General features: G+C 53.9%; 2 protein-coding genes across 6 annotated transcripts; one reads left to right on the top strand and one right to left on the bottom strand.

Moving 5' to 3' along the window:
- The first annotated feature begins 54 nt into the window (after positions 1-54).
- Mthfr (methylenetetrahydrofolate reductase) lies at positions 55-17,320 on the top strand. 5 transcript variants are annotated; one of them, XM_041643059.1, is made up of 12 exons: positions 55-242; positions 2,746-2,955; positions 4,217-4,455; positions 5,210-5,320; positions 9,355-9,548; positions 10,132-10,382; positions 10,599-10,733; positions 10,834-11,014; positions 11,233-11,415; positions 12,269-12,370; positions 13,457-13,576; positions 13,831-17,320. In XM_041643059.1, exons 2-12 carry the CDS (start codon positions 2,759-2,761, stop codon positions 14,044-14,046), a joined length of 1,929 nt encoding a protein of 642 aa, XP_041498993.1. In that variant the 5' UTR covers positions 55-242; positions 2,746-2,758; the 3' UTR covers positions 14,047-17,320. The 5 variants fall into 5 exon arrangements, with proteins under 5 accessions (XP_041498993.1, XP_041498992.1, XP_041498991.1 ...); XM_041643058.1 differs by having other exon boundaries at positions 55-411; positions 2,749-2,955; XM_041643057.1 differs by having other exon boundaries at positions 55-411.
- CUNH1orf167 (chromosome unknown C1orf167 homolog) lies at positions 14,507-26,797 on the bottom strand. Its single transcript, XM_041643036.1, is given in 11 exon segments — positions 14,507-14,692; positions 15,162-15,167; positions 15,169-15,260; positions 15,513-15,652; positions 19,423-19,578; positions 21,570-21,628; positions 21,781-21,967; positions 23,028-23,214; positions 23,717-23,892; positions 24,910-24,982; positions 26,251-26,797. Coding segments are annotated over 11 exon segments (1,809 nt in total).
- Positions 26,798-27,560: the final 763 nt, after the last annotated feature.

Genomic DNA, 27,560 nt, shown 5'->3' with positions numbered 1-27,560 from the left:
CGCTCTCTTTGAACTTCCGCCTACCTCTTGTCCTGTTTCCCTTGGCAACCGGCAGCTGCGCTCCGCCTCCTCCTCCTGTGCTAGGGAGATGGCGCCGCGACCGCCGAGGTTCTGACAGGACGGTGAGAGGCTCAGAGGCTTGGGACGCCGCGGAGGAATTCGCCGATTGGAGAAATGTGTCACTTCGCCTCCTTGTGGGCCGGCAGTTGGGGGCTGGCCCGTCCTGCGCTCTGCTCTTGAAGGTTCCGGTCGCTCCTGCAACCTAAGGCACCTCTAGAGGCTGTCATCCCAGCCTCCCTACCGCACGAAAGTATCCCAAGGTTAAAGGAGTCCTGGATCTGAGGCAGTGATCCGGCCTCAGGAGCCGTCTGGGACTCGCATCCCCGTCCAGGCCTGTGACCCACTGACCAGGTGACCCGATTCCCGTCCTCTCAGGCCACCCAGCATCAAGGTGGTTGGTTGCCAGCCATAGTGTCTGTCTGTATTCTAGCTCTGTAGTGTCTGTCTATCATTGTTTTGTTTTTCGAGACTGGGTTTCTCTGTGCAGCCCTGACTGTCCTGGAACTCTCTGTAGACCAGACTGGTCTAGAACTCAGTGCTTGCCTCTCCTTCCTGAGAGCTGGGGTTTAGTGTGTGCGCTCCCACGCTTGGCTGCCAGTTTCTTTTTTTTTTTTTTTTTTTTTTTCTTTTTTGATTTTTCAAGACAGGGTTTCTCTGTATTGCTTTGGAGCCTGTTGTGGAACAAACCTGTAGATCAGGCTGGCCTTGAACTCACACAGAGATTCGCCTGCCCCTGCCTCCCTGATGCTGGGATTAAAGGTGTGTGCCACCACCACCTTGCTGGCTGCCAGTTGTTTTTTTTTAAACCTGCCTCCCTGGCAGGATCTGGAGAGGAGTGGTGAACCACTGGCTTTGTCACCCAGGTGCCCACAGTGTCCTCCAGTGCACGTATGTCCATTGCAACAGTTTTGGGAGTGGTAGGGCTGTTAAGTCAGTGATTAGTAGGTGGCAGAGGGGCATCTTGAGGCCAGTGTGGAGGCCCTGGCCATTAGGACTCAGTGAGTACTGGCTGTCACTACTCTACCGGGCACTGGATCTCTCTGGTCCTGGTCTCAGGCAAGGGGCCAACAGCAGAGCAGAAGGCTAAACAAACTTGTTAGGCCACAGTCTCAACCTTGTGGGAGGTCAACTAAAGGGTAGTTGGTGGCTGTTAGTTGAAATATGGCACGAATTAGAAATGCTTAAATCAGGCAGAGGCAGGCAGATCTCTGAGTTCAAGGCCAGCCTGGTCTACAAGAGCCAGTTCCAGGACAGGCTCCAAAGCTGTCCCCCAAAACAAAAACTTAAATCTTGGAGAAGTTTGCTGCGGGAGTCAGCTCCATAGGGTTTGTTTCGGCCTTGAGAATGAGGAGAAAGGTCGTGGCTGACATGTAAGGTTACCTTCTTCTTCCTCACTCTCCATGAGAACCTGGCGGTTTTAGGTGAGAACAAAGCTGGCCTAAACACACAGGGCATAGCACTGGCACTAAGCCAGGGCAGAGCTTTTAGAACTGGCTCCTTGACCCGTCTTCTGTGCCTTAAGAGAGGAAGGAAACGTGAAATTTTTTTTCCAATTCTTGAGGCTAAGACCCAAAATGGTACACTGACTTAGAGGTGGAAGTTTCTGGAAAGGAACGAGCCTGACTTGGCTGTTCCTCTGTTGCTCCGCGTCGCTGCGGCACAGATCTCCACTACCGTGTTTGCCCACTCCTGTGCAGCGGTCGTGTTTGTTTTGTCTTCAGACGTCTGTCATTTCCTGACCAGACTGCAATGTGGCTCCCTGCCCTGTCAGCCAGGCTGCGACTGCGGTGACCAGGACCGCGTATGCGGCGGCACTGTGGTCACTGATTCCTTTGACCTCAGGAACATACGGGACAGCCTTTGTTCAGAGCTGGACACAAATCCCTAGCCTTAGTGATTTCGGTCAAGTTCTAGCTCACAGCACAACCTTGTTTTGTGGAGTAGCATGAACTCGGGAAATCAGGCTGCCTGGCCATGCTGCTCACAGCCTCGACTGTGTTCCAGGCGGGGCCAGCGGCTGTGATCTGTTCTTTCTTTGGAGGGGGAAACCCAGTGACCCGGAGTGGCTAGTGGCCTAATCTCCACCAACCCCTGCAGTCCCAGCCTGCCTACATTCTCCCCTCCCCCCATCCTTCAGCGGCTTCTTTGACTGGCGCCTGAGCCTTCTCTCCGCTCTAGAAACCTTACTCCCGCCCCTTTGCTTGGCCCCAGCTTTAGCTCAGGGCTCTTTGTCGCAGCTCCGCCCATTTGCGCACACCCTCCAGGAAAGGTTCCCTGTTCCTTCCCCACTCACTCGAGTCTAGGCTGACTGAGATGAACCATCGCGAAGCCAGGGTCCTCCCTGCTGGCCACTGTTACCCATCTCTAGGAATGTGGGCCTCAGAGGCTGGCCGTGTGAGGCTTTCTGTGCCACCCTCTATCAGGTAGCTGTCACCAAGGATTCCTGAGCTGGAGGATCCAAGAGCGGCTCAGTGCCTAGTGGGAGGTCATCTCACAGAGAAGCCAGACGACAGCAGGGGGGCAGAGTGCATGGAGCCTCTGGGTAGGAGCCGTGTGAGCTTCGCCCTTGTCGGCTGCCTTCCTGTGTTGAGCAGCGTTCTCCACTGGAGCTGCCTACTCAGGAGTTGGGTGTACATGGGGTTTGGCGGCCAGCCCCCTGATGCCTCCGGCCCCCACCCTGTACAGCAGGAACCCAGCCATGGTGAACGAGGGCAGCAGCAGTGGCAGCGAGAGCTCCAAGGACAGCTCGAGATGTTCCACGCCCAGCCTGGACCCAGAGCGGCACGAGAGACTCCGCGAGAAGATGAGGCGCAGGATGGACTCCGGTGACAAGTGGTTCTCCCTGGAGTTCTTCCCTCCTCGGACTGCTGAGGGAGCTGTTAACCTCATCTCAAGGTGAGTAGGGAGGGAGGTTAAGTATTGGGGGTCAGTGGAGGGGAACATGAGCTGCCCTTTAACCCGGCAGGAAAAGGCACTGGAGAGGGGAGGCAGGAAGAAGCAGAGGCGAGACAGGGAGTTTTAACTTACAACTTCTTGTCTGCAAAAGTCCCTCTGAGGCAGCATTAGATATGTTTGGACACACTCCTGAGCAGGCCAAAAATGTTCATTCCCAGGCCACATTCTTTGGCAGAACGTGGGGCTGGCTCACAAGGAGCTTAGGAAGTCAACAAACAGCAACAGCAGGGATTGTGCTGAGCTAGCTGGACACAGGGCGTGTGTTTCCAAATCAGGAAAGGCACGCTTCGTGGTGGCACTCTTTGAATTTCAGTTCCTTTCTTCAAGTCGGAGAGTGCTTTGCTAGGCCCCTGTGCTTTGTCCCCAGCGTCACAAAGAGAAAGGAAAGACAGGCATAGCGGTGCTCAGAGGCAGGAGGATGACGGTGAGTGCAGACCAGCCAGGGTTACATAATGATACCTTGTCTTCACTGGGGGTGGGTAGGGAGGATGTAGCTAAGTTGATGGAATGAGTGTGTAGCTTGCAGGAAACCCTAAGTTTGATCCCTAACACAACATAAGCAGGGTTTTCTGTGCACCAGCTCTAGCTGTCCTGGACCTCGCTCTGTAAACCAGGCTGGCCTCGAACTCACAGAGATCCATCTGCCTCTGCCTCCCGAGTACTAGGATTAAAGGCCACTGCCCGTCTAAGAAGCCTTCTTTTGAATCTAGTTCAGGAACCCAGCCTTGCTCTGCAATACAGGAGAAAACTGCATCTGCTGATCTCTCTCTCTCTGCCTTTTCTTAAGTGAGGCCCTATGCCTGCCAATGCCCTGCCAGAATCCCAAACTCTCAACTTTCAAGACCCTAAACTCACCCAAAACCAGTGAGTGTGCTCGCACTCTGAGAAGCATAAAGTTCACACGTTGTTCCCCGCCACTCACTGAGCTCAGGCTCTTCTCTGAGTGCTGCACAGCCGTCTGACCCAGTACCTTCGCAGACGTGGAGAGGGTACTGTTATCTGCCACATCTTCTAAACGAAGTCACTGTGGCTCAGGGCGATTATTATTAGGTGATGTGCCTGGGAAGTAGACACAGGGCTCTGAGAACAGCTTGCGGTCTGTGCTGCTCCAGCTCTTCCCCCACAACCCCTCACCCCAGGGAGGGTGAGTGAGCCTGCTGTTCCCCCAGGAACCCAAACTTAAGAAAGAAATCCCCTACAGGTTTGACCGGATGGCAGCAGGGGGCCCCCTCTTCCTAGATGTTACCTGGCACCCCGCTGGAGACCCTGGCTCAGACAAAGAGACCTCCTCCATGATGATCGCCAGCACAGCAGTCAACTACTGTGGCTTGGAGACCATCCTGCACGTGACCTGCTGCCAGCAGAGCCAGGAGGAGATCACAGGCCATCTGCGTCGAGCCAAGGAGCTCGGCCTGAAGAACATAATGGCACTGAGGGGAGGTGTGGCGCCAGGACCCCTCCTTTCTGGGTTCTTCCTTTCCTGAAGGCTTCTCCTGTCCCCAGAAAAGTTCTTATTTCCCCTGGGAAAAGTGTACACTGTAAACACATTCGGGGTCTGCTGCTGCAGGAGGATCAGTGAGCATTGTGGGTAATGAGTCCACCATGGGCTTCCACCTCTTGACCTGGATCTAGTTCAGTCAGGATGTGGCTGGTGCCTGATAACCCTCTGCACCCACTACACAGTGCCATCAGACTCTGCCCTGTCTGGTCTGGCCATAGCATGCTGTGCTGGCATTTCCCAGGAGCACCTGGGTGCATCCTGTCTTCAGGTGGCTCAGCTGTGGGAAGTGGGAGCCTGATGGATGGAGGGGTCTGTGGCCTCTCCTCACCACAAGACTCCATGAGTAGAAAACCCACCAGAATTCAGGAGCTCTGAGAGAGCAAAGGGATGGGAGAAGGGACCTGAGCACAGCTGGCATCAGGGCCAGGCCAGAGCCCCTGACACTCCAGGCTCAGTGGAGAGCCACACCTCCCCTGATCCCATCACCCACAGGGCCACCTGCAGAGTCAGCCTTAGTAGACAATTGACCACCACCCTCCACCTCCTGCTTGCCAGGTGTCGGGCTAGACTTGCACAATAGAGAGTCTCTGTTTTTGAGGAATCCACAGCCAAGTGTAGGGGTAGGTGAAGGGAACCAGAAGACTCTGGAGGTCAGGGGACACCCAGTGACCGTGACCTCCAGCAACCCTACAGACCCCGTAGGTGACCACTGGGAAGCAGAGGAAGGCGGCTTCAACTGCGCCACAGACCTGGTGAAGCACATCCGGAGCGAGTTTGGCGACTACTTTGACATCTGCGTGGCAGGTGAGTGGGGTCAGAGATGGGACAAGATAAGCGGAAAGCCAGCCAGAATTCTGTTCAGGACATGGGGATCGGGTAGATGCAGATGGGGGAGTACAGAGGAGAACCGAATGGTACTGTTCTTGTGTGCATCCTGCCACCCGCTGCCAGGCACACCGTTCCCACTCCTGACACTTCCCCTCCTACCTCTCCTCTGCCTTTCATGCCCCACCTTCTCACTGGTAGAGTGTGTGTGTGTGTGTGTGTGTGTGTGTGTGTGTGTGTGTGTGTACTCCGGGGCTAGGGGATTCATTAGGCCCTGAAAGGAGTCAGGAACTGAGGCCCTTCTTCATTCCCTCTGTACCAGGGTCCAGGGGCTGACTTTTCACTGTGCATCTGCTGTGGGAGCCGCCCTCATGGACACACTGCCCTATGTATGAGTCCTGCTTCTGTGTGTACAGTGTCAGCTCCAGACGCCCCCAGCCCTGACTGTTCTCAGTGTTAGCTCTGCGTTCATAGGAAGTGAGGCTCACACTGGCTCAGCTCTGGTCCTTCACTAAGGGATGGGGAAGTGGATAGAGGAGGAGGACAGGACAGGAGTTCAAGGCCAGCCTGAACTTGTCTTAGAAACCCAGAGCTGGAGCTGTAGTCTGGTGGAGAGCTTGCCTTGTGTGTGTAAGTTTCCTGGTTCTCTTCCAGCACCAAGAAAATAAGCAGATGAGTGCTTACATTGTAGAGTAATATACCAAGCAGTAAAATTTATTTTATTTACTCTGTGTGTGTGAGTGTACACACTAGGAAGGTAAGAGGCCAGCTCTCAGAAGTCAGTTCTCTTGCCATCGTGTCGGTTCTGGGATTTAAACTCAAGTGGTCAGACTTGACAGCAAGACTTTCACCGACTGAGCCATCTCATGGGCCCTTAATATAATTTAAAAATAAGGTTTGCAGCTTCAAGAAAATTGTCCTGCATGACTTGGGGCTCTCTCCAGCCCCCCTGCAACAGTGTCTGATTGTGCTCCTCTCAGCAGGCTGCATAGCTGGCTAAGATTGGGAAACACTGCTCAAGAATTCGGGGGAGCAGGCACTGCCAGCTGTTCTGATTGCCACTGTCCCTACTGGCCTGGATGCAGCTACCTGGGGGCTGCGTAGACGTGCACTAGCTGTGGGTGTGAGGTGGTGGGGAGCTGTCACGTGGTCCTGTGCTTTGCCTGTTTTAGAGTGGTGGAACTGGTGGGTGAAGAGGGAGCAGACTTGGAGCTAAAGTTCAGGAGCTGATGCTTGCTGCTCCAGTAGAGAACCAGAGTTCTGTCCCAGCGCCCATACCCTGGGATTCACAGACACCCATTAACTCCAGCTCCAGGGGATCTGGTGCCCTGCCCTGGTCTCCACTGGCACCTTCACACATGGCACACTTACACACAAAAGTAAAAGTAAACAAACAAAACACTTTAAAACTACCAAGCTGGTCATGGAAGGAAAAGAACATAGCAAAGTGAGCAAAGCCCCAAGTCATGCGGGACAATTTTCTTGAAGTATGGATTTCCCCGGCAATGCTCAGACTGCTCAGCTGTGTGGTTCGGGGTTTCCCACTGGAGAGAGAGCTTATTCAAAGCTGAAGTTCTGCTGCCTGATCTCCTGGTTTTTCTGTCTTGAAACAATAGTTTTTGTATCTGTCCTTGGTGGCTGGTTTCCTAAGAACCAAATGTCCTTATCACAGTAAAGCAGCTTGGCTTCCAGACAGCTCCAGTTCAGGCTAGCTCTCTAAGTAGCTCTGCTCCTGGTGGAGCTCAGGCAGAGGGGGCTCTCAGTCTCTGAGGTTGCCTCCAGGCTGCGCCTTCCTGCCTTTCTGTCTGTGCTAGGCTGCTAGTGAGTTTGGTCATTGAAAGGAGGGATCATAGAGTTCACAAAGCCACCAGTGGGCTTAGAGAACCTCTGTGCAATTTGGGAACCCCATTTTCTGCATGCTCAGCTCATGGTCATCCCATTGTCCTATCCCCCACACTCCAGTGTAATCAGACTGTAGGAGAAAAAAATATTTTGCCTCTTTATTTTGTGAGTGTTTATATGTCTATGCAAACATACACAGGCATGTAACATGACATACACAAAGGACAACTCTTGGGTCCTTTTTGTCTTTTTTATTTATAACTATTTATTTCTTTGTTTATTGATTTTTGTTTTTTTCAAAGACAGGATTTCTTTTTTTTTTTGTTTGTTTGTTTTTTTTGTTGTTGTTGTTTTCGAGACAGGGCTTCTCTGTGGCTTTGGAGCCTGTCCTGGAACTAGCTCTGTAGATAGACCAGGCTGGTCTCGAACTCACAGAGATCCGCCTGCCTCTGCCTCCCGAGAGCTGGGATTAAAGGAGTGCGCCACCATCGCCCGGCTCAGGATTTCTTTCTTTTTTTCTTTTTTCTTTTTTGTTTTGATTTTTTGAGACAGAGTTTCTCTATGTAACCTTGGCTGTCCTGGAACTCATTCCATAGACCAACCTAGTCTCAAACTCACAGAGATCCATCCTCCTGAGTGCTGGGACCAAAGGTGTACACCACTACCGCCTGGCTAAAGGACAACTCTTAGGGACTTGTTCTCTCCTACATTGTGAGATCTGGGGATTGAACTCAGGTCATCAAGCTTGCTTGAAAGTGCCTCTACTCACTGAGCAGTCTTGCCAGCCCTACAGGAAGCTTTTTGTGGGATTGAAACTGATGTGTATTCTGCCTTCAGAAGAGGATGGCAAGCAGGACATGCAACCAAGTGAATTCTTTCTGTGATCTTTGGACACTGGAAAGTAGTTATTATAGTCTGTCCTTTGTTTGTTTTTTAAATATATTTGTTTAATATGGTGTTTAATGTTATGTGTACGTGCACCATGTGTGCACAGTGTCCATAGAGGTCAAAAGGTTTTGAGCCATGATAGAGGTGCTGGGGGAAAAACCCAGGTCCTCTTCAAAAGTAGTAAGCACTCTTAACTGCTGTGCCATCTCTCTAGTCCCTCTGTCCATTTCTTGAAGCAAAATGTCACTTTCTTAAATTCTTATTTATATAATGTGAGTTTTTAAATTATTTTATATGTATGTTTGCCCTTCCTGCATGTATGTCTGTGCACTGTGTGCATGCCTGGTGCCTACAGAGGCTAGAAAAGGGTCCTCTAAAAGGGCAGCCAGTGCTTCTAATTTAACTACAGGACCATCTCACCAGCTCCCACAATAGAATTCTTAGCTTTTCAATATCCTGACTCAGAGGGATTTTAGTGCCATGTATACTTTTTTAATTTTTTTGATTTTTGATTTTGAGACAGGGCTTCTCTGTAGCTTTGGAGTCTGTCCTGGAACTCACTTTGTAGACCAGGCTTGCCTCAAACTCACAGAGATTCGCCTGCCTCTGCCTCCCAAGTGCTGGGATTAAAGGTGTGCCATTGCCTAACTTCATACTTTTTTTTTTAATTAAAAAAAATGTTAGGACTGGGTGCAGAGGCAGTCAGTCTCTTTGAATTCAGGATCAGCTTGATCTGCAGAGTTCCAAGCCAGTTAAAGCTACATAGCTACATAGAGAGACCCTGTCTCAAAGAAACAAACCCCCGTTCACCCCCATCTCTGTTACTCAGAGGAACTAGAGATGAAGCTCAGTAGTTGAATGCTGTCTAACATGCATAAGATGTTGGGTTCAATACCCAAGCCAAAACAAAATAAAACATGAACCAACGCCTTCTGTCCAATGCTCCAGTGAGTTAAAAGTCTGGCTCCCTGGCTCCCTAGAAACAGTTCAGTTAGTGTTACTATTGAATGTGGCATTCGGTCTGTGGCTACAAAGTGCGGGCCTAATTTGCCTGAGTGAGGCAGGAGAGTGTCACATTTGGAACAGTCCGCCCCTCTCCTGGAGGCTCATCTACAGGCTCTGTGGCACAGCCGTGGCTTGGGCAACCACAATTCAGCTGCCCACACTGCTACTGGGGGGCATGCATGCAAAGCCTGGGCTGAGGACTGTGCCAGGCCCCAGACACTCTGGTGTCTTCACTCCTCGAGCAGGTAGGCTGAGGTCAGTCTCCTCTCTACTGGTAGGTTACCCCAAAGGCCACCCCGAGGCCAAGAGCTTTGAGGATGACCTGAAGCACTTGAAGGAGAAAGTGTCTGCAGGTGCTGACTTCATCATCACCCAGCTCTTCTTTGAGGCCGACACCTTCTTCAGTTTTGTGAAGGCCTGCACAGAAATAGGCATCTCCTGCCCCATCCTGCCCGGGATCTTCCCTATACAGGTGAGAGGCTCAGGAGGGCCTGGTTCCCCCACTCCAGGGCACTGTCCTGGCCGGGGCTCAGGGCTCCAGGTCAAGTGAAGTCCTTCCTCAGTCGCGCTCGATGCCCACTAGGTGTTGTCCACATGCTGCATTTGGTCACGTCAGTTGTCACCCCTAAGACACAATGGGGTGTATAAAGGGCTTATGCTTTGGCCTGCTGACAGATGTCCTTGAAAGTAATTATAACTCTCATCAGAAATTTTGGTTAAGCTGACCCTGATGGTATACACTTGTAATCCCAGCATTCTGGAGATGGGATCTGTAATTTAAACCTTAAAGTTTGGCAGGTGACTGGTCAGTGAGCTTTGGGAATAGCTGAATTAGGTGACCACTGTTGGGCCCAGGGGCTGGCTGATGGCAAGAATGCTGAAGGCAGCTCCCAGAGTCTACAAAGGAGGGAGAAAGCAGGGCAGGCCAAGCATCGCTCCGGATTACCACCTGGCTTCCCCAGGTCTCTGCGTGAAACTAATTCGCCAGAGACTAGAAAGGGAATAAGCTGGAAGACAGGCTAGAGATGGCCCCACACCTCTTGTGTCTTGGACAGGGCTACACCTCCCTTCGGCAGCTTGTAAAACTGTCCAAGCTGGAAGTACCACAGAAGATCAAGGATGTAATTGAGCCAATCAAAGATAACGATGCTGCCATCCGCAACTATGGCATTGAGCTGGCTGTGAACTTGTGCCGGGAGCTGCTGGACAGTGGCTTGGTGCCGGGCCTCCACTTCTATACCCTCAATCGTGAGGTGGCTACCACGGAAGTGCTAAAGCAACTGGGCATGTGGACTGAGGATCCCAGGTGAGAAGTGGAATCTGGAGGAATATTCCAGGGGAGGCCGAGCAGCAATGGTGCAAAGTAACCCTACAGTGGCAAGGAGGTCACTGGGTTCCACCCTCCACCTCAGAGGGCTTCCACGTGTAGTGGAGGCTCAGTGAGGCTGAGTGACCAGGCTTGGTGACTTCGTCTAGCTCACTCCACTTAATCTCTGGGCTTTTACCCCTTCCTTCTCTCCAGACGTCCCCTGCCCTGGGCTGTCAGTGCAAATCCCAAGCGGCGGGAGGAATATGTGCGCCCTATCTTCTGGGCCTCCAGACCAAAAAGCTATATCTACCGTACACAGGACTGGGACGAGTTTCCCAATGGCCGCTGGTGAGGGCAACAGCCACTCCTTGCTAAAAACCACTGGTGCCTGGAGGGTGTTGGGGGTGGGGCTCACAGGAGAGCGCCCTGACCCCAACACTCTTGCCAGGGGTAATTCCTCCTCGCCAGCCTTTGGGGAGCTGAAGGACTACTACCTCTTCTACCTGAAGAGCAAGTCCCCCAGGGAGGAGCTGCTGAAGATGTGGGGTGAGGAGCTCACCAGCGAGAAAAGCGTTTTCGAAGTCTTTGAACATTACCTCTCAGGAGAGCCAAACCAACATGGCTATATAGTAAGTGGGGTGGGACGGGGTAACTGGGGTCCCCACCCCAATCTTGTCAGCTTTGGGCTGTTTCCTCGCCTATGGGTGTGCACCTCAGCGGAGGGAAGGGGTAAGAAGTCCCACTGAGGAGCCCATGGAGGCGAGACAGACTGGGTCTCCACCGTGACTGCAGGGGCGAGAAAACCCAGACCCACGGGTGCCCTAGCTCGGCTTACCTTGCCCTGCAGGTAACCTGCCTGCCCTGGAACGATGACCCCCTGGCAGCGGAAACCAGTCTGATGAAGGAGGAGCTGCTACGGGTCAACAGGCTGGGCATCCTCACCATCAACTCTCAGCCCAACATTAATGGGAAGCCGTCCTCGGACCCTGTTGTGGGCTGGGGCCCCAGTGGGGGCTATGTCTTCCAGAAGGTATGCTACTCGTCCTGACCAGTGCTTAGGGCGCCCCAGAAACAGCAATAGAGCCCTGGCCTTTCCCTCCTGGGCCCTGCAACAAGTAGCAGATCACCTGGGTTTACCAGTTCGCTGTGTAAAATGGAGGAGGGGGCATTTTATGTTTTGGGGACAAAATATAATAAAGCATATGAAGTGTTCTCCCTGGAGGAAGAACAAGGAAACAGCTCTCAGAGCTCTGGCTGCTAACAAGATCAACACTTTAATCCCAGGCCTGCCAGGCCTAAGTGACACTCCGCAGCATGGCCTGAGCCTTGGACTCAGAAGACCTGGGTTTAGATGGCAGCTCTGCTGTCTCCCTTGATGCAGCCCCAAACCTGGCTTCCTTCTCTGGGCAAAAGTACCCACCTTACAGTATTCTGAATATTCTAGAAAATGAAGGGAAAGAGGCATCTGCAGACAGAAGTGCCTTGCCCAGCCCTTTGGTGGCATTGTCACCCAATAGATGGGGAGGCTAGCCTGTGCCAGCCTCCTCCCTGAGCCCAAGCTTGTCAGAGTGGCTCTCTTCAGCTCCTCACACCATTATCCAACAGCTGGTACCTTGGGACCACTCCAGACAGAGAAGCCTCTTTCCTTATGCGCTCACCCAGACTCCACAGTTCATCCTGGTCCACAGTGACACCTCTAATCCCAGAGCCTCAGTGACCTACACTCGTATGAATGGGGTCCTACACTTGGAGGAGGATAGCATCTGGCTGATGCAGTAGGCAGAGCTAGTCAGATGCAGAGGTTGCCTGGAGCAGGGTGAGGAAAGAAGGAAGAGAAGCTGGCAAGGAGCCTGGCTTGACGTGATGGGTGTCTTCTCCCTCAGGCCTACTTAGAGTTCTTCACCTCCCCTGAGACCATGGAGGCCCTTCTGCAGGTGCTGAAGAAGTACGAGCTCCGGGTCAACTACCACATCGTGGATGTGCAGGTAAGCCAGCGCCCAGTTTAGATGGCAGCAGGGCTTGAGAAGACCCATATGTTTATCCTGACAGTCCCCAGATGCTCAGGCCAGGCTTACTGTACAAGGGGACCAGATGGAGGCAGGCCTCCTGAAAGAGCTCCCAGGCTGGGAGGTAGATGAATATATGCAATAACAAGTCCGTGTAGGCAGGAAAGGCAGGTTCAACATGGGATGCTACAGGATCCTGAGGAGGGTTGTCACACCTGAGAGGTCCAGGGTTTTTCTAGAAGGGATCCTATGTGAGCTGAGTCTGTGTGCACATACACTCACCTGGGGGCCAAAGGAAGATGTCCCATGTCCTCCTCTATCACTATCTGCTTTAATCCCTTTAAACAGCATCTCTCACTGAAGCTAGAGCTGTGTTGACAGCATGGGCCTCTGCAGTCCTCTCTCTACCCCATGCAGGCACACACAGAGCCATGCCCGGCTGCTCACATGATACCGGAGCTAAGCTTGTGCAACAAGTGCTCTTCCTCATTGAGCCACGTCCCCAGACCCTTGCCTGAATCTTTTTAAGGACAAAGAATAAACAAAGGGCAAAGGGCATGCTGGGGAAAGGGCAGAAGGCAAGGCTCTGGCTGCACTGCCTTGGAGAAAGTGCAAGTAGGACATGGCAGTGTTGCACCAGGACCAGGAGCGCTACCCAAAAACAAGGGAGCCTTTTCCCCAGTGGCAGAGTGCCTTGCCTCCGTTTCTTTTTACAAAGATCACAGCAGGCAACTATGAGGGTGGCAAGGACCAGGGAACATTGTCAGAGGCCCTTGTGGCCCAGGAAGAAAGCAGGACTGCTGTTGTAGGCCTGGGTGAGAAGCAGCAGCAAAGCCAGCTGTGGCAGAACACGTCTGTAACCCCAGCATCTGGGAAGCTAATCATTGGAGGATCTTGAGTTCAAGGCCAGCCTGGATTATAAGCACAGGAGGGGATCAGGGAAAGGAGAGTAGCCCAGGATGCCTCTAAGTCTCTGGTTTAAGTAGAGGGCAGACCCAGGAGGGCAGTACAGGCTGGGTGAGGTCGCCAGCAGTAGGGCTGCAATCACCCTGCCTCTGTTCCCAGGGGAAGAACATCACTAATGCCCCCGAGCTGCAGCCCAATGCCGTTACGTGGGGCATCTTCCCTGGTCGAGAGATCATCCAGCCTACTGTGGTGGATCCCATTAGCTTCATGTTCTGGAAGGTGAGTGGGTGGGAGGGTGTGTGGGTGTGTACCCTGGCTACCTTGAGAGCTCTGGGCGGACAGTAGTCTGAAACACGCACCCTAGGACCTATAAACTTGGCCTGGGAGGCCGCAAGTTAGCACTTATTTCTGGGCCACCTGGAGCGGTACTGCCTTGCTCTTCCCTGGGTGGCCCTCAGGGGGACAGCGGGAGCCAGGACCTGGGTGTGGTAGCCCTGTTGACCCTGCACACATGTGTCTGTGTCCTCATGTAGGATGAGGCCTTTGCCCTGTGGATTGAGCAGTGGGGCAAACTGTATGAGGAGGAGTCCCCGTCCCGCATGATCATCCAGTACATCCATGACAATTATTTCCTGGTCAACCTGGTGGATAACGAGTTCCTGCTGGACAACTGCCTGTGGCAGGTGGTGGAAGACACATTTGAGCTGCTCAACAGCCATGCCACAGAGAGAGACGCACAGGCGCCATAAGCCTCCTGGAGCCCCCTCATCTTTCCACACATGACAGCAACAGCTAGACTGGCTGGAAGCAGCCAGGCTCTGATTGGATCTGAAATGCCCCATTTAGGAGGCTCGTGCTCTCTGCTCAAGCCCATGAGATGAGATGCGATTCATTGAGCAAGGCCCAGCTATGTTCCTTCTGAGTGGGCATTCCTGCCAGCTGCCGTCTTCTCTGTTCGGCCTAGCCTAGAAGCTGTCCCTGGCCCTCCTCTCCAGTCAGCCCTCAGGCCTCGCTGCCTGGGATAGTGACTGGCAGGTACAAATGGCTGCCCCTGAGGCCTGGCTCCCGGCCTGCTGGTCCTGTTTGAGTCAGGGATGGGGAGGAAGCTGTCCATAGAGCAACTTAGATAGAGCAGGGGATTCCCTCTCCCTTTGTCCCCTAGACCTAGATGACAACAGTGGAAAGCAGCCTGGAAGAAGGGATGTTCTTTTATTGTGCCCCCAGAGCTCTGGGAGCTGAGCCTCCAGCTGTGGGCCTGGCCCAATTCTGTTTGTTTCTCGGGTGGCGTAGCTCACAGCACAGCTGCTGCTGGGCCCTGCTCTGCTCCACACCTGCTATGTCTGGTTCTTCTCGTGGGCTCTTGGCTACCAGGCGCCGATACCACTTTCCAAAGGCCTGGAAGCAGGGATAGACAAGAAAGGACATGTGTCTCGGCTCCCTCCAGGGCCTGACTGGGCTTGTCAGACTGACACCTGAGCCATGTTCTTTGTATCTCAACCAGAGGCTTTTTCTTCTGCCCTCACTGCCAGGTATCTCAGCCCAAACATACAGGCTCTGGATAGACTGCACTTGTGGCCTGGGAAGCTGTGCCCAGTGACCTGCAAATGACCCAGGCCTGCATGGGTAGCCAGTGCCACCAACAGCCTGGTCTCAGGTTGAGTGACTGACACTGGGCTAGGCTTACGGCCACCAGTCAAGGGCTCTGATAACCATTGTGCTTTGTAACCATTGATCGGCTTACTGAATGAGGAAACTCGGGGTGCTGAGCAGGGACAGCCCCTTCCCTCTCCCTGGCTCAGCCCAAAGGTGACACTGTTTGGAAGACTGGCTAGGCGAGGTGAGGTAGAGCCACCTGGGAAAGGACCCAGCTCTCTTCCTGCTGGAGTAACCGCTGAGCCACCTGCAGCTGAAGGACCCTTTTCCGCCATGTCCTCCAGGCCTGGTCCAGGTGCCACTGTCTGAGCTACAGAGAGAGTTGACAGAAAAGACTCTTTGCCGTCCTGGCAGCCGTAGCCCTTGTACTTCTGCCGCCCCAGGGAGAAAGGGAAGCGTCAAAGGGGCCGTCCTCTGACAGTGTTAGCAGACAAGGACTCCTGACTTTAGTCCAAGACCACAGCGAGATACAGGTTTGTCTAGAGTTGGCCAAGGGATGAGATGAATGAGAGAAGCTGCTCCCAGGGCCTCTGCAGGATGGAGAGGAACTAAGCCCACCTACCAGGGTCCGAGACAGCTGCTCCGCCCAGTAAACATCTACCCAGAGCTGCCATGCCCTTGCCAGGCACCTGGCCCGCTGCGAAGCCTGGATCCACTGACACTGTCGGTGCCTGTTCCTGCAGGCCAAGGACAACACAACCTCTACAAGGTGAAAAGCAAGTCCCGGGGGTCATCCTGCTGGGGTCACCCAGTTCCACCCCTCCTCCATGATGTCACATGCACAGTTGCTCCTGCCCTAACCACCTTTGAGGAGCCTCGCCTTGGCCCTGGAGGGCCCTGGTCTCAGAGCTGCAGCGTTTGCCTGGTCCTGTAGGGGGCTGTGCCCGTGCAGGCAGTGGCAGCCAGAACTGGAAGGCTAGGCAGAGAGGCCGCTCTGTGTCACCTGGAGAGGAGAATTGCATCGAGAGGATAAGCCTTGGTTTGGGGGAGCAGTGGCCACCCTCAGGTACCCAGGTTGGAGGATGGCCCAGGGAACTAAGGGGGCAGAAGAGAATCACCCAACAGCTGTGAACCGGGGAGGACTGAGACCCCGGGACTCAGCTTCTTACTATGAGCACAGGATGTGGTCTTCTGTGTGCCTCTACCAGGCTGCCATGCCAGGCTGGGCAGCACACTTGGTCTAACAGGTGTCCAGCGGCTGTGGGTCTGAGGAACAGTGGGGGAGCAAGGATCAGATGCCTTGAGCCTGCTGATCAGGAGGGATTCCTGCCTGACCCCTGCCAGAACAGACTCCCACTTGTGTGTATAGCGGGGTGTCTCACCTGTCACCTGGGAGTCCCAAGACCCACCAGAGGAGGCAAGCTGCTAGTACTTAGATGGCACTGCCACCTCTGGCCAGTCTCCCATCTGCTGAAGACATCTAAGCTGAGGCTGGTCCAGTAGTAGCTGCAGCTGTCCTGTGGTAGAGCTCAGGCCACCCCTGAGAGCTAAGTTATGCCTCTGAGATATGGCCTGCCACCGCAGGATGGCGCACCACCTGCACACTGTGCCAGACAAGGGCGACCTGGCCGTGGGAGGGGGGGGGCGGACGACAATAAAGAGCAAGACCTTGGCTGCCATTCTCAGTGTCTGCTTTGTTTCTAGATGCCCCAGTGTGGGAGAGGACAGTGTAAGGGAGAATGAAGGTTTGGTTTGGTTTAGTTTTTTGAGAGAAGGTTTCTCTGTGGGACTGTCCTGAAACTCATAGCTATCCCCCTTCCCTCTGCCTCCTGAGCGCTGGTATTAAAGTCATGCACCACCACCACCCAGCAAGAAGAGAAAAAAGTATGTATAATTTTAAAGGGTGGCAGTGTCCCCCGGAAATTCCAACTCAAGAGGCTGAGTTGAAGCAGCCCGGACTATACAAGCTGGGTCTACAAAGCCCTGTAACATCTAGAAGGAACGAAGCGTGAGACCCCGTGATCTGCTGTTGCCTTAGGCCCATAGCTGGGAGTTCTGAAACCCCGCATCACTATTGCAATTCTGTTTAGGAGGCAAAAGTCACTTTAGTGATTTCCTTAGACTCTAAAGTCAATTCCCTTCTTTCTAACAATCTGAAGCAGGACTCTTGGTGATGCCAAGTTGTCATTAGGAACACTGTCTGGCCTGTCAGGATGGTGGCCTGGATCTCTCAGCTACATCTCCAGTCTACTGGGCAATGCTGTTGCTTGCCCCTGGCACTTGCGATGCCCTCTTCACTCCTGCTAGTCCACAGTCTCTCATTATCCTGTCAAAGCTAAGGACTAAAACAAACAAAACCCTACTTTCTCCTGTATTTTCTGTAATGGATACATGGGTACATTTCATTTCTTCCAATAAAGTCAGATTGCCACTCTCTTCATATATCCATCTTTTTAAAGACGTGTGTGTGTGTGTGTACGCGTGTGCGTGTGTGTGTGTGTGCGTGTGTGTGTGTGTGTGCGTGTGTGTGTGTGTGTGTGTGCGTGTGTGCGTGTGTGTGTGTGTGTGCGTGCCAGTGCAAACCAGAGCAGGGACTGAGTCATCAGTTGCCCTGCTGGAGTGGAGCTTCACAGGGTTGTAAGTTCCTGATGTGGGTGCTGGGAACCGAACTCAGGTCCTCTGGAGGAGCAGCTAGTGCTCTCTACCATGGAACCATCTCTCCAGCTGTAACTGCATTTAAGGCCTGGTGATGTGTGTGCTGAGTGGGAGGGGGCAGCAGTGCCTCGGTGCACATGATGGAGGCCAGAAGGCAACTCATGGGGTTATTATCTCCTTCCACCTTAACATCAGGTCTGAGGGTCAAATCAAGCCACTGGACTGGCATGGCAAGCACCTTTACTTGCCTAGCCACCCCGCTGACCCACAAACACCATTTTGTTTGGTTTTTCATTTGTCTTTTTGAGATACAGAGTTTTATTCTGCATTCCTGGCTGGTTTCCAACTCAGAGATCTGTCTGCCTCTGCTGTCCTGATGCTGGGATTGAAGTCATATACCACTATGCCCAGCCACAAACAGTTAAAAAAAAAAAAAAAAAAAACAGTGTCTGTTTCCTTAATAGACAAAGACCTCTTGTAACCAGATTTGCACAGGGCAGTCACTAGGAGGTTTACTGATGGGCCCTGCCTCCACCCTGTTGTCAGCCACTCAGAGCTGGGTCAGTGGTGTCTGTAAGTCTGTTTGTCCCTGGAATCACAATCCCATCATGGGCAGAAGCCAGCTGATTTTAAGACTGGAGAAGTGACTCCCCACACAGTGTACACACACCTGGGCCCACCTCACCTGTATCAGAAAGTTTGGGGTGTCCATCAGTTGCAGGAGATGCCCTCTGCTGAATTTCATGCCCTGTGCCTGGCTCTGTCTCCAGTGAGTTGATCGCCACTGAACCCAGTATGTCCTAAGAAGACACAGAAGCCTCTGCCAGCAGTGGGTGACATCAGTGTGCTGGGCGTGACCCCAGACTGCTAGCTGCATCCAGACCTCTAGGACCCTGGAGAAGAAGGAGGTGCCCATTAGAACCAGAGTTCTAGGGCTCTGAAAAAGGCAAATGCCCAGGTCTGGGCACCTCTATTCTGGATAATCCATGAAATTCGCATGTACGGTATTAGAAGTAGGTAGACTTGGCCGGGCGGTAGTGGCGCACGCCTTTAATCCCAGCACTCGGGAGGCAGAGGCAGGCGGATCTCTGTGAGTTCGAGACCAGCCTGGTCTACAAGAGCTAGTTCCAGGACAGGCTCCAAAACCACAGAGAAACCCTGTCTCGAAAAAACAAAACAAAACAAAAAAAGAAGTAGGTAGACTGTCACACACATCAGGGGCAAGCATCTTGTTTAAAGGACAGGAGGACAGTCCTAACTGACACCTTATAAAGCATCTTGTTTAAAGGACAGGGAGGACAGTCCTAACTGACACCTTATGTTCTGCTCCCCTCCCCTGCAGTGCATTGCCCATTTGCTGTCTTGAGCACATGGACACACTTGGCAGGGCTGCAAGGCAAGGTGGTTAATGTCAGAAGATTTTCCAAGGATGGGCCATACTAGAAAGTGACACAATTGGGACCCATGCCAAAGATCAAGATGCCTCTGCCCTCTTGCCACCCAGACACTCAGCAAGCACCACTCAGCTACCCACTATGCCCCACCCTTACCAAACAAAACCTGACCTGGAAGCAACAGTGTGAGGCTGCCCTAGGGCCTTGGGCACTAACCTGGTTGTCAGTTGCTGTGCAGCCTGAGCTTGGTGGATGTGGCCTAGGTAGGACTTGTGTACCCACAGGACCCAGCACAGGGCCACCTGGACTGCGGTCAGGACTTGAACTCTCCTTCCTCCCTGTTGTGGGACCTCACAGCACTGCCCCAGGGTGACTCTCCACACCACAAAAGGCTGCTGGGCCTGGGCCCTCCTCAGCTCTCTGTCAGTTCCACGCTGCTGAGGAAAGCTTCTCCAGCCTAGGACAGAGGCCTGGGCCACGCACCGATCCTGTGCCAGGGGCCCCGCTCTGCAGGCCTCCTGTGAGCTAGCAAGTGTGGCCCCCAGGCCTCTTCTCAGGTCGTCCTGGAAGGCTTGTCCTTGATGCTGGCCCGGGGACGCTTCTACGTCCCTCATGCGTTCACACCAGGCCTGGAAATAGCTGCAAGGGGGCAGGAGCGGGGCACAGGTCAGCTCTCGTTTGTGTGTTGTGTTTATTCAAAGCGACAGCTGCAGACATGTCTGTTATCTCAGCGCTGAAGCAGGGGGATCTCTGGGGCTAGCCTGGGCTAGCTTGGGCTGGAAAAACCAAGGGCTGGGGATCTAACTCAATTGACCAACAAATTGTCTCAGTGGGTGAGGGCATTTGCTGCCGACCCTGACAACCTGAGTTAAATCCTCTGGAATCACATGCATGATGGAGAAAATTGGACGTCCACACAAGAGCTGTGGCACATGCACAACCAATTAACTAGTTCATTAATTAAAGCAAAACCGTATGTAGGGGCTGCGAGTGTGACTCTGAGCGCGGCTCAGGGGCGGGCTGGATGGAGCCTTAGCCCAGCATGCCAAGACCTTGGATTCTATGCCCAGAACTGAAGTTAATTGGTTACACAAAATGTTCAAGTGTTGGGGCTATTTGTTGCTCAGCAAGGGGTGGGGGCCTCCTGGAGATGTGACTATAACTTGGCTGGGGTCAAACTCAATACAAAGAGAAAGGTCCTCCTTTATGCTGAGCCAGAATCCTGGGAAGCCAGCCATCCCCTTTCCTTTCCCAGACAGGCCCCTCTCCCAGGCTGCTTGCAGCAAGCCGGTTCCTTCCGCCTAACTAGCATCATGGCCCTGAGAGCACCAGGACTCTGTCTTCCTGATCTCAGAGCGCAACTCCTGGAGGCCAGGCAAAGCAAAGGTGACAGGGACGAAGAGGGGGTGCTGTTCTGGCCTGGAGTTTGCCATGAACTACCTCATGGGATCCCAGTCACCCCTGTAGCATGTACAGTACTATCCCTGTTTTACAGATAGCGGAACAGACACTCAGAGTACTTAGGTGACTTAAGATCTACACAGCACAGCAACTACATGGTGGCTCACAACTATCTGTAATGGGGTCTGGCGCCCTCTTCTGGCCTGCAGGCATACACGCAGGCAGAACACTGTATACATAATAAACAAACAAACACATCTTTATAGGGACTGGAGAGATGGCTCAGTGGTTAAGAGCACTGACTGCTCTTCCAGAGGACCTGAGTTCAATTCCCAGCAACCACATGGTGGCTCACAACCATCTGTAATGAGGTCTGGTACCCAGACCCCTGGGCTCTGAGATGGCTCTGGAATTCTGAGTGTCACTAAGGGACACTGGCCTTTTCCTCTTCCAGGATAGCCCCACACTTGCCCATCACAGGCCTGAGGTTCTGAGCCCAGTGAGCAGCTAGCTCTCTCCCGGGCCCTTGATCTGCGGTCCAGTGGCTCCAGCTGAGGATACTAGGATACTGGGAAGGAAGGGGAGTGTTCACATTGAGCACAGCTGTTGGGCTAGCCTCACCCTCTTCCCACCTCCATCCACCCCTCAGCATCAGGTATATCCCGGGCGGTTCTTTTCCAAGCTCTAATCAAAGAGAGGATGGGTTGCTGGGGATTAGAGGGGTCTGGGGCCCTTCCAAAGGACACGATGACAGGTGCCAGGGCTAGAAAAGGATCCTCAACCTCCAGTGCCAAGTCCAGGGCTCAGCCATTGGAGTCATTTTACAGATAGGGAAGCAGAGACACAGAGAAGTAACTTGCCCCAAATCACACAGCCAGAGGCACAAAGCAAGTGTTAGGACATAGGCAGTCCCTTCTCGAGCCCTGCCCTGTGAGAGCATCTGGAGAGAACTATAAGACAGTGTCTAGTTCCAGCTCCCGCTCTCACAGCGGGATAGGGCAGAAGGACAGAAGGACAGGAAAAGTGAAATGGCCCTGATTCTGGGGACCAAGCTGACTGGGATGCGGGCAGGGACCCCTCCTGAGATGCAGACTACACAGGCTGCTGCTGGGAAGGCCAAGGCGGGATGGGGGGTAGGGAGTGGGGGGGGGGGAGCAGTCAGTCAGGAAGCAATGACATCACTGCACAGTGGCCAACAGGGCTCTCCCTTCCAGGGGAGGGGTTCCTACCGCCTCTGGAGGGTACGCCTGTACCACCTCACTGCTCCCTGAGTCTGCTGGACCCGCACCTGCCAGGGAAGAGGACACAGTCTCTCTTCTGTCACCCGGCTGCCCACAGGACACCGACCAGGAAGCCTCCAGGAGGGTGGGGGCCCTGGAAAGCTGGGGATAAGGGGTGAGTCCTGGGTCCCCTCATCTCCACCCCACTCCAGCTCCTCACCTTCTCCAGTGACCCTCCTGATGTTCTGCAGCTGGGCCAGGCCTCCCCTCCCAGGCTGTTGTCCCATAGCTCCAGTGCTAACATGGTCTCCAGGCTGCTTGAGGGAGGGTCTGGACCCCAGACCCTCAAGCGCCACTGCCTCAGGAGGTACTGCAGAACCCGCTTCTGCATGCCCTGCAAAAAGGAGCTAAGGGAGAGGGGCAGGTGAGTCTCCGGGACTCTCAGCACCCACGACTGGGACAGGGTTGCTGTGAGAGGGCCCAGTGGGAAGGCCTTGGCCAGTTGAAACTGGTGGATCACTCAAGAGCTTCAAGAGATGATGTCATAGCTCAGCGGTGGAGCCCTTACTCAGTATGGATGAACCTGGGGATCTGATGCCCGGCCCCATCAACACAAACAAGCACTCTAGTGATGACCCAGCCCACTGCCCTCTAGTGGGGAACTCAGTTCAAAAGAAAACAAAAACCACAAACACTTTTTCCCCTAAAAACAAAGCAAAGCAAAGCGAAACAAAACAAAAAAGAAATAAACACAAGCTAGGCATGGTTGTTCACCATTGTAACCCCACCACTCAGGAAGCTGAGGCAGGAGGATTGTCAAGAGTTTGTAGTCATCCTGAAATATGTGCCACCATGCTTGCTAGGATGGAATTCCCTTCCTTCCTTCCTTCCTTCCTCCCTCCCTCCCTCCCTCCCTCCCTCCCTTCCCTCCTTTCTTCCATTTTTGTTTTGTTTCTTGAGACAAGGTTTCTCTTTGTAGCCCTGATCGCCATAGAGCTCACTCTGTAGACCAGGCTGGCCTCAAACTCACAGAGGTCCATCTGCCTCTGCCTCCCGAGCGCTGGCATTAAAAGAGTGCACCACCACCGCCCTGCTAAAATGGAATTCTTAGCTCTGTAAAGGCTGGCTTATTCTCCCTAACAGTTTAGCCTAGAAGCTGGCCCCTGATGACCCCAGCCTCCCTTTCCCACAGCCACCAGTCAGCCTGAGCTCAGAACCCTGGCACTGCCTATCCTTGTAAAGGCAGCTGGGAGAAAGGGGCCCCAGCAGCTTTCGGCTTGGCCACTGTCTCAGTGCCCCACAGCCACCTCCCAGGGCCCGATACCTGCTGGGGGACACAATGCATCATATCAAGCCTCCTGCCAAGGCCATGGGAAGGCTGGGATGTTGACCAGGACCTAAAGGACACTGGTCATGTATCCACACTGCACCGGGGCTGACCCTGTGTCATCAGCTCTGGTCACCTACACGGCTTGCTGGTGCTGGTAAAGTCGCGTCCTCCAGAGCAGCAGGACCCGGTGCAGGGCCAACATTTGGCAGGCTTCCCATAGGGAGCACCGATCTGGCTCCATGGGTAGCTGCTGGGCCTGGACCACTGTCTCCAGGCAATGGGTGGCGGCAGTTCCTGGGACTAAGATGCTGAAGGTCTTATTCCCTGGGAAGAAGGCAGGAAGTGGTTAAATTGCTATTCACAAACATGTAGCTGCAGCCTCAGGCCTCCTGGGCTTCCCCACCATAGACACTGCTTTCCCGTGTCCTCTACAGGTTCCCCACAAGGCTGCATCAAGTCCCCATCTTCCCCAGCTTGGGAAGGGACTATATGCCCCCCTCCAGCAGATCAGGGCCTTCCTGGAACAGAGGGCTACATACTTTCAAGGTAGAATGTGGGACAACTCAACACTAAGCCAGAATAGTCCCCTGCCCAGAACAGCTTACAAGGGGACAGGGATGCAGCACAGAAAAGGCCTGCTCCCTCTGAGAACCCTTCCCAGACCTCTAGTACAGGCAAGCCCCACCAGACCCCCAGATCCCCCAAGGCCTAGCTCGGTCCTCTCCCTTATTATAATATTCACGTGTTTCACTGGCCTCCAGAGCTTAACCAATTGGAGCTCTGATGGAGGGAAGGGTCCCCCTCCCCTGTATTTGCCATGGCTCACCTGCCTTCTGCTGGTAGAAGGCCAACTGAGCCACCTTTGCCACATCTGAGGCCTGGAGCTGCCTCATCTTCATCCACTGTCCCAGGCATATCCTCAGGAGCCTCACTCTTTGGCGGGCCAGGTGTCTCCTGTACTGGGCCGCTCTTTGAGTGAGCCGTTGCCAGGCCCTAAAGCACCTAGAGAGGGAAGGGAAACTACCCTTGGTGACACCTGCAGTCACCTGCCTCCTGACACACACACACTTCTGTGGGCCCGGACTTCATCTTTCCGAGTCTCTGTTTCTCATCTTTGAAACAGAAGGCTGTGAGGAACTGAGTGTGGTATCTGCTCAGGCTACAAATGTCGTTCCCAAGGGCCTGGAAACCCCAGCATCCCCCCGCCCGGCCTCCCACGGCCACCCTTGTCTCGCTCATTCTGTTGGTTCCGACTCAGTGACCATAGTGGTGTTTCTCTCATCTAGAGTCCAATCAGCTTAAGTACTTGCTCAGCCTCCTAAGGCATCCCCTTTGCTCCTAGAATAAAATCTCAATTCCTCCCCCATGATTCCCAAGCTAGGTGGGAACTGACCCCAAACACCTTTTCCACCAATCTCAAAACACCACAGAGGCCCCTTAGCAGCTCATGATTGCTGGCTTTGGGGTTTGTTTGTTTGTTTTGTGGGCAGGGGCAGGGCGGGGGCAGGGAAGCAGGCCACCAGCTGCCTAGGCCACATTGCCCAGTCTTGGTGCCCAAGCTCACCTGCATTTACAGGCAAGGTCCATGGTTGCTTTTCTTCCCAAGGAAGGGCTTCCCTTAGAAGCAAGGAATGGTGATGCAGCCTGGCTGTGGGGTTGCTCCTGTTTCTGCTGCAAAGTGACATGGCTCCCCTGGGTCAAAAGACAAGGGGCACCTGCCGGTTTAGGCCTGCACTGAGGCTCCTGTCAGCTGCCCAAGCACTATCCCTATCCTAATGCTACCCCATTTCCTCAGAAATGATGGACTGTCTCCATATCCAAGGAGGAAGAACACCCACACAGCCTCCCCAGCCAAGTTAGCAAATCACTAATAAAAAACTGCCCACAGGGAACTGGAGAGGTCACTCATGAGCTGCAACCTGGGCCTGCAGACGCTCTCTCTCAGAGGGCGTAGCCTCCCTCTCAGGCACACCAGAGCCATGGCATTGCCCCCCAAGCTCCAAGCTAGAGAACACCGACCTCTTGGAAGCTCCAGGCCTGCAGGGCTTCTGCATGCTGTCCCCATGCTGCCTCCAGCCGGGCCTCGCGGAGCCTTAGGACACAGCGCAGTAGTCTGAGGCTCTTTTGAATCAGCCGCCTGTGGTTCTGAGTTACTACGGCCTCAGCTCTTGCCTGGTGCCTCTGGGACAAGCACCTCCAGGCTCTGAAGCTTCTGGACAGCAGTTTCCGGCTGGGGACAGAGCAAGACTGATGAGGGGCAGACACAACTTTCAGCTCCCTGGGACTCCATTCATGTGGTTTGTGCAGTAATGAAGGTGACAGCCGTCCACAGCAGCAGTCCCAGCTGCAGACCTAAAGAACTCTCTTTGCTGATGCCTGGACTTGAAATCGCCCCCTTCCCATTGCCCCTGAAGCAACAGGCTCCCCGAGAGAGGACAACTGCCCCACTACACTGATGTCTACAATTTCCAGCCATCCAAACCCAGGGGCGTAGGGCTTGTCTTTGGGCCCTGGAGGTCCCTGGTTTCTTATGTATGAAGACAGCTCTGTCCCCTTGAAATCCTGCCGAGGTTCTGCCATTAGATGCCTATCTCTATAAAGTCCTGATAGCACAGGCAGATGGGTCAGGAGCTGTCCCTGGAGTGGCCCCTGACTACCCCCACTCCCACACAACAGGGCCTCACCAAGCTGCCTGGGGATCTGAGGTCCTGACACTTTGAGCCTTGTTCTGCAGAAACAAAAGCCATGACAGTTCTCAGGCTAGAGAGTAGGAATGACAACTCTAGCCAAGGTTCCCTGCTCCCTATCCCCTCTCCCCGCATCTGGGGGCCCCTACCTGCCGAGTTCTCTGAGCTGGGGTTGTATTTGATGGGCAGGAGGCCATCCTCTCCCCATCCCTGCCTGTTTTTTCCTGTGGGACCTTCTCTCTTCCTCCCTGCCCAGGCAGGACACTGAAGAAGGTCGGAGATTTGAGTCTGGCCTCCCTGCTCCCTGCCTCTCCTGTGACATTGAAGTGCCCTCTGTTCCTCTTGTTGTATGGAAGGCCTGGGGAGCCCTTCTCTCTTGCCCCAAGGTGCCGGGTAGAAAGAATCTCCTGGTCTGAGTTGGAGAAATCTCCAGGCAGTGTTCCCAGAGTGGCCTCATGTAACAGGGGATTGAACACAGGGGACTCTGAGAGTCTAGCTTGGACCTCAAGAGTCTCTAGGAGACTGGGCCAATGCTGGGCAGGGGTTGACTGGCTACCACCAGTGTGGGGCCCCCTCTGCGTAGGAGCTGGGTACTCCTGGGATGTTTGGCTCCCTGAATGGGTTGTCTCAGGCTCTAGGTGTGGGATGGAGTCCAGCAGCCAGTGGTCAGTACTGCATGCGGAACAGGAATGGGCCCAAGACTGGCAGTGGACAGACACAGACAGATCCTCCAAGGTAAGGGGCTCCCCCATGAGCCTGGGTACCCTGCTCCCTGAACCACACCAGAGCCTGGGGCCGGGCCGTGTGCACTTGTCAAGAGGTGCCAAGCCCCCAGAGAGTCTCATGTCCAAGCAGAGGGTGTCTGTGACCTGGAGTGTCTGCCTCTGGCAGGAGGATGGGCCTGTTGGTGGCAGGCAGCTGTTGCGCAAATGAGAACTAGGGATTCCTCTGTAGCACAGGTTACTCTGCTGTGCAAAGGGCTCTCGGGACCTCCCCGGGGACCTCCCTGCTGGAAGCTGTAGGTTACTCTGTTGCCAAAGACCTGTGTCACCTAGTTGGTCGGTTGTGTCCTTCAGGGCAGGGGCCAGGTGGGGGCGGGGGCTGGCCAGATTACTTTGAACTTGGTAGGGTTTCTGGCATAACGCTGAGCCTTGGGGGCGTGTGGCAGCCTGGCATACGGGCATCCTCCGGCCTCCTCTGTTCCCCAGGCTGATGTCCATGTTCCTCCAGGGTCTCTTCAGCTCTATAAGGAAGAAAGACAGCCACACCCTAGGACCAGGTGATGGCTTCTGGTAAGACAAATGGGTATCCAAGCCTCAGAGCCGGTGAGTGGCAGGGCTCCTGGTGGGAGGGAGTCAGGACTTCAGCTCCACAGCCTTGAGGGAGCCAATGTGCAGGCCAGGCCTTGGGCCTCAAAGCCAGGTTGTGGTATGGTTTGTCATGAGACCATCTACAGAGAGCATGGAAGAGGAGGGGACAGAGGAGAGCTGTCTGATATGGGGGCAACCAACTGAGAAGAAGGGGGAAAGGAGGGAAAGAAAAAGGAGAAGGGTGACCAGCTTACAATTTACCCAGTGGTCACCCAGAACTAGCAGCACCCCCTTGGATGCCCTTTAGTGACCCCAGTTGATCCACGCATAAAAATCAGAATCTGGCCAGGTGGTAGTGGTGCACACCTTTAATCCCAGCACTCGGGAGGCAGGGGCAGGTGGGTCTCTGTAAGTTCAAGGCCAGCCTGGTCTACAGAGTAAGTTCCAAGGCTACACAGAGAAACCCTGTCTTTTTTTTTTTTAAGATTTATTTATTATGCATATAACATTCTGCCTCCATGTATGTCCACAAGCCAGAGGGGGGCGCCAGATCTCATTACAGATGGTTGTGAGCCACCATGTAGTTGGGAATTGAACTCAGGACCTCTGGAAGAGCAGCCAGTGCTCTTAACCACTGAGCCATCTCTCCAGCCTGAAACCCTGCCTTGAAAAA

This window comes from Microtus oregoni, unplaced genomic scaffold (assembly GCF_018167655.1).
Source record: "Microtus oregoni isolate MIOR12 unplaced genomic scaffold, Mior012 000081F_ref0000091, whole genome shotgun sequence".
In the NCBI taxonomy this organism is placed as follows: Eukaryota; Metazoa; Chordata; class Mammalia; order Rodentia; family Cricetidae; genus Microtus; species Microtus oregoni.
This window is presented reverse-complemented; position numbering and strand designations above follow the sequence as displayed.

Bases quoted from the DNA above. Each gene is read 5' to 3' on its own strand.
- Mthfr (XM_041643055.1), top strand. From the start codon at position 2,374: ATGAACCATCGCGAAGCCAGGGTCCTCCCTGCTGGCCACTGTTACCCA. The intron at 5,321-9,354 runs GTGAGTGGGGTC...CTCTACTGGTAG, and splicing joins CTTTGACATCTGCGTGGCAG to GTTACCCCAAAGGCCACCCC. The intron at 13,577-13,830 runs GTGAGTGGGTGG...GTCCTCATGTAG, and splicing joins TTAGCTTCATGTTCTGGAAG to GATGAGGCCTTTGCCCTGTG.